Below are 6000 nucleotides of genomic sequence, written 5' to 3'. Positions count from 1 at the left end.
AACAAGAATACACACAAACATTAATGCTGAACTTTTATAATCATAAGGAAATGCCTATATACAGAATATCTCAAACAGTATGATGGTGTATATTTTAACACCTTATAAGCAATGAAAGCAGTAAGAAGACATCATAATATTTAGTTCAAATAAAAAGCACAACATACATGTACTTTGATGAGTATATGTTATTTACACTGTTATTGCCCTTGAACAACACTAATAATTGAAAGATGGACCATACAAATTTTATATACTCTATGTTAATTTTACATCAATATTAATTGTTTGGTAAGATTTCTATGTCAATCTTTTTTCCTGTATGCAAATATGAAGATAAAATCATATTTTAACAGGAACAACATAATGTCCTACATTTATATAATGGCCTGTTGTGACAGTGTCCTACATTTATATAATGGCCTGCTGTGACAGTGTCCTACATTTAATGGCCTGCTGTGACAGTGTCCTACATTTAATGGCCTGCTGTGACAGTGTCCTACATTTAATGGCCTGCTGTGACAGTGTCCTACATTTAATGGCCTGCTGTGACAGTGTCCTACATTTAATGGCCTGCTGTGACAGTGTCCTACATTTAATGGCCTGCTGTGACAGTGTCCTACATTTAATGGCCTGCTGTGACAGTGTCCTACATTTAATGGCCTGCTGTGACAGTGTCCTACATTTAATGGCCTGCTGTGACAGTGTTCTATATTTAATGACCTGCTGTGATAGTGTCCTACGTTTGATGGCCTGCTGTGACAGTGTTTACATTTAATGGCCTGCTGTGACAGTGTCCTACATTTATATAATGGCCTGCTGTGACAGTGTCCTACATTTAATGGCCTGCTGTGACAGTGTCCTACATTTAATAATGGCCTGCTGTGACAGTGTCCTACATTTAATGGCCTGCTGTGACAGTGTCCTACATTTAATGGCCTGCTGTGACAGTGTTCTATATTTAATGACCTGCTGTGATAGTGTCCTACATTTATATAATGGCCTGCTGTGACAGTGTCCTACATTTAATGACCTGTTGTTACAGTGTCCTACATTTAATGGCCTGCTGTGACAGTGTCCTACATTTAATGACCTGCTGTGACAGTGTCCTACATTTATATAATGGCCTGCTGTGACAGTGTCCTACATTTAATGACCTGTTGTTACAGTGTCCTACATTTATATAATGGCCTGCTGTGAGTGTCCTACATTTAATGGCCTGCTGTGACAGTGTCCTACATTTAATGGCCTGCTGTGACAGTGTCCTACATTTAATGGCCTGCTGTGACAGTGTCCTACATTTAATGGCCTGCTGTGACAGTGTTCTACATTTAATGACCTGCTGTGACAGTGTTCTACATTTAATGGCCTGCTGTAAAAATGTCCTACATTTAATGGTCTTCTGTGACAGTGTCCTACATTTAATGGCCTGCTGTGACAGTGTCCTACATTTAATGACCTGCTGTGACAGTGTTCTACATTTAATGGCCTGCTGTAAAAATGTCAAACATTTAATGGTCTTCTGTAACAGTGTCCTACATTTAATGACCTGTTGTTACAGTTTCCTACATTTATATAATGGCCTGCTGTGACGGTGTCCTACATTTATATAATGACCTGCTGTGACAGTGTCCTACATTTAATGACCTGCTGTGACAGTGTCCTACATTTAATGGCCTGCTGTGACAGTGTCCTACATTTAATGGCCTGCTGTGACAGTATTTACATTTAATGGCCTGCTGTGACAGTGTCCTACATTTAATGGCCTTCTGTGACAGTGTCCTACATTTAATGGCCTGCTGTGACAGTGTCCTACATTTAATGACCTGCTGTGACAGTGTTCTACATTTAATGGCCTGCTGTGACAGTGTCCTACATTTAATGGCCTGCTGTGACAGTGTCCTACATTTAATGGCCTGCTGTGACAGTGTTCTATATTTAATGACCTGCTGTGACAGTATTTACATTTAATGGCCTGCCGTGACAGTGTCCTACATTTATATAATGGCCTGCTGTGGACAGTGTCCTACATTTAATGGACCTGCTGTGACAGTGTCCTACATTTAATGGCCTGCTGTGACAGTGTTCTATATTTAATGACCTGCTGTGATAGTGTCCTACATTTAATGGCCTGCTGTTACAGTATTTACATTTAATGGCCTGCTGTTACAGTATTTACATTTAATGGCCTGCTGTTACAGTATTTACATTTAATGGCCTGCTGTTACAGTGTCCTATATTTAATGACCTGCTGTGACAGTGTTCTACATTTAATGGCCTGCTGTGACAGTGTTCTACATTTAATGGCCTGCTGTGACAGTGTTCTACATTTAATGGCCTGCTGTAAAAATGTCAAACATTTAATGGTCTTCTGTGACAGTGTCCTACATTTAATGACCTGTTGTTACAGTTTCCTACATTTATATAATGGCCTGCTGTGACAGTGTTCTACATTTAATGGCCTGCTGTAAAAATGTCAAACATTTAACAGTCTTCTGTGACAGTGTCCTACACTTAATGACCTGTTGTTACAGTGTCCTACATTTAATGGCCTGCTGTGACAGTGTCCTACATTTAATGGCCTGCTGTGACAGTGTCCTACATTTAATGACCTGCTGTGACAGTGTTCTACATTTAATGGCCTGCTGTAAAAATGTCCTACATTTAATGGTCATCTGTGACAGTGTCCTACATTTAATGGCCTGCTGTGACAGTATTTACATTTAATGGCCTGTTGTGACAGTGTCCTACATTTAATGACCTGCTGTGACAGTGTCCTACATTTTATGACCTACTGTGACAGTGTCCTACATTAATGACCTGCTGTGACAGTGTCCTACATTTAATGGCATGTTGTGACAGTGTCCTACATTTAATGACCTAATGTGACAGTGTCCTACATTAATGACCTGCTGTGACAGTGTCCTACATTCAATGGCCTGTTGTGACAGTATCCGTCATATAATGGCCTTCTGTGACAGTGTCCTACATTTAATGACCTGCTGTGACAGTGTCCTACATTTAATGACCTGCTGTGACAGTGTCCTACATTTAATGACCTGCTGTGACAGTGTCCTACATTTAATGACCTGCTGTGACAGTGTCCTACATTCAATGGCATGTTGTGACAGTGTCCTACATTAAATGACCTGTTGTGACAGTGTCCTACATTTAATTACCTGCTGTGACAGTGTCCTACATTCTATGACCTGCTGTGACAGTATCCAAACATTACCAGTAAGGATATGCTGTGAGTGTCCTACATTTCATGTCCTAAATTTAATGACCAGCTCTACTGTGTCTTGCATTTAATTTATGAATTAAATTTCAGTGAAATATCATCATCTTTATATGTAAACCTTACAATTACATACACGTATAACAACTTAACACATTTACAAGATCATGTTTTTGGCAATAAGGAGCATCAAACTATACAATGGCAAGAAAATTGAATGTAACATATTTAGACATAGTAACGCCTTCATCCCGTGTCCATACAACGGCTATCTAGTGAGATTTCATCAATGCATGGTGAAAGACATTCAGTCACAATGATACATTTTATTGTGAGATATTTAGCTAGTCTAACCTCTAGTCTTCAGATTGGAATGTTGCTGTATAGTTTTCAGTTAATCTTACATAATTGATGACAACAGTTAAAATTTCATGCAATTCATGTTTTTCCATTATTTTGTTGTTAAATTTCCATTTTAATTTGTTTTCTTCCAAATACTTCTTAATTAAGTTTCAACAAGCAGGCTTATTTAGATTTGCAAATTATTGGTCTTATAAACCACTGATTTTGTTGGAATGTCTGGTAAAAGGTGCTTTGAAGACTAAAAAAATATTTGAAATTATTTTTGTTACTATTTTCAAAAGACCATTACTATGATTTAATACTATACCTAAGGTTTTGATCCCCCCCTCAATCTACAATCCCACAGAGCCTCTGGAATATTGAGGTCACCCTTACATGGCCTAATTATGAGGGTAAACTTACATGTCTGCACTTGCTCTATGCCATTTGATATTTTGTGGGACAAAAACTAATGCCCTTGTAGCCTTGCATTTGATATGGACTTTGATATATATCCAGTACCGTGGCTGTTTCAACAAAAGGCCAGATACTTTTTATGTGTCAATAACTAAGGTGTTTTACATTACTGCATTATATGCATTAAAAGCAGTCTAGCTGAAGTTAAACTATTGATTTTTGTATCAAATTAATGTGTCTATATATAATAACTGAATGCTTGGTTTTTACAATCCTTTTTCACTTTTGATGAGAACTTTAAGTTGATATTGTAAATTAATCAAGATGTATGACTAGATATTTCCTTGATACTAAGATCAAAGTAAACAAAACTTGTCTAACACATAAACATATCACAGACATCGTAAATAACAATGTCATGTTACTTCTTTTATACACAGTCTGTCAAAGGGTGAAAACACTACCAACTAGTTCTTGAGATTTATTTCATATCATGTAAAATAGCAATTCTTTGTGGAGTGCAATTTTCGCTTATGTAATTAAAGCTATGCAAATATAGATTTGCGTAGAAAAAATCCTGACATGCGAATAAGTACACTAAAAATGTTCAGCACAAAAGTCATCACACCGCAATCAGTTTGAAAGCAGACTCAGCGAAAATATCCATGTTTTGATTATCCATGTCACAACACTGAAATTTTTTACTTGTACATATATATTATATATCTTAACAATTTTATGATCTTTATATATGCCCCAGCATTGGGAAAGTCATATCAATTAATGCTCTCATCACCAATGTCTTAATTTTATACGATAACCTTTGTTCTGTGAACTCTGACCTCAGATTACTGAACTCAGCCTCTGGCCTCAGCAGACTAGTGAACTTCGCCCTCAGACTAGTGAACTCTGACCTCAGACTAGTGGTCTCTTGATGTCTTCCTGCTCATGAGGGTTATACCCCTCCCCACCATCACCATCCATGTTGTGCATGAAGCCGAGTGGTGTCTGTCCACCCAGTGACGCCTGTCCAGCCGTCCAGCTATCTACGCTGTCCTCTGGTTTACGATCTATATCTGGAGGGGATCCTCCGTGACTCCCAGCTGTACTTCTTAGAGGCGTGGCCTACAATGAAAAGTGATGTGATTGGCTTAAACATCTAACCCTGGAATTAGGCTAGTTTATTCCTACCGTATTCACTAGTAAACTGGAATATTTATTGATTATTATGTTTTCTTTATAATAATTTTGATAATTAATTGTATTTTGCATAGACATCTAAGAAATATATTTACCAAATGGAAACAGCTCAAGCGTTGAACAAATATATCAAAGTAACAATAAACCATTATGTACATCTATTTCTTGACCTTCCTATTTTAAATTTGATACTAGATATTTTTAAATCCTCTACATAAGGAAAGGGAACCTGTTATGGGTCTACAGCAGATATTCATCATCCTAAATTATCTCAAATCATTTAATTTATCTAACTAGGTTTATGTGGGGAGATAACTTAACAAGATTTAACAGGGCAGATAATTTAACAAGATTTAAAAGGGGAGATAACTTAACAAGATTTAACAGGGGAGATAACTTAACAAGGTTTAGTCTATCTGAGTTTATGGTATGTAATGGGAGCTTCTTGCTTAAAAAGATTTTTTAACAATAATATATGTGTTAGCCCATCTAGCAAATCTTTTATGTTTAAAATCAACTTAATTTCCAACCATGATTAGAATATTTTGCAAATATTGTCAAAGATTGTCTCAATTTCTATAAGATAACTTTTCAATAAAAAAAAAAGGTGTTCAAACTAATTTTTTAAATATCCTCACCAGATCTGCTAAGAAATTAGGTGATATTTGAATTTAATAACCGACATGCAGGTTTTCCCATTTTATTACTGATTTATGATTTAGTCCATGCCCAGTTGCTTCATGCAGAAGAGCCAACCTTGACTTTGTTAGGGTGTGTATCACATCACTTTTCATTGTGGCTTC

General features: G+C 36.8%; 2 protein-coding genes across 6 annotated transcripts in view; both read right to left on the bottom strand.

The window, feature by feature from the left end:
• Positions 1-411: 411 nt before the first annotated feature.
• On the bottom strand, positions 412-3121 carry LOC138322243 (uncharacterized). The gene is made up of 3 exons (XM_069266287.1): positions 3110-3121; positions 1178-1492; positions 412-753 (listed from the first exon to the last, which is right to left on the bottom strand). Exons 1-3 carry the CDS (start codon positions 3119-3121, stop codon positions 412-414), a joined length of 669 nt encoding a protein of 222 aa, XP_069122388.1.
• A 1113-nt stretch (positions 3122-4234) lies between these two features.
• Positions 4235-6000, bottom strand: part of LOC138321349 (pre-B-cell leukemia transcription factor 1-like) — a 47673-nt gene continuing 45907 nt past the window's right edge. For all 5 annotated transcript variants that reach the window (XM_069264980.1, XM_069264979.1, XM_069264978.1 and 2 more), the window contains one exon: positions 4235-5122. In XM_069264980.1, coding sequence (XP_069121081.1) covers positions 4913-5122 — 210 coding nt within the window. In that variant the 3' untranslated portion in view covers positions 4235-4912. The remainder of the gene's footprint in view (positions 5123-6000) is intronic.

The sequence above is a fragment of the Argopecten irradians genome, chromosome 4, assembly GCF_041381155.1.
Source record: "Argopecten irradians isolate NY chromosome 4, Ai_NY, whole genome shotgun sequence".
In the NCBI taxonomy this organism is placed as follows: Eukaryota; Metazoa; Mollusca; class Bivalvia; order Pectinida; family Pectinidae; genus Argopecten; species Argopecten irradians.
The sequence above is the reverse complement of the archived record's forward strand: the minus strand, read 5'-3'. Positions and strand labels throughout refer to the sequence as shown.

Bases quoted from the DNA above. Each gene is read 5' to 3' on its own strand.
- LOC138322243 (XM_069266287.1), bottom strand. The intron at 754-1,177 runs GTAGGACACTGT...CTGTCACAGCAG, and splicing joins CAGCAGGCCATTATATAAAT to GCCATCAAACGTAGGACACT.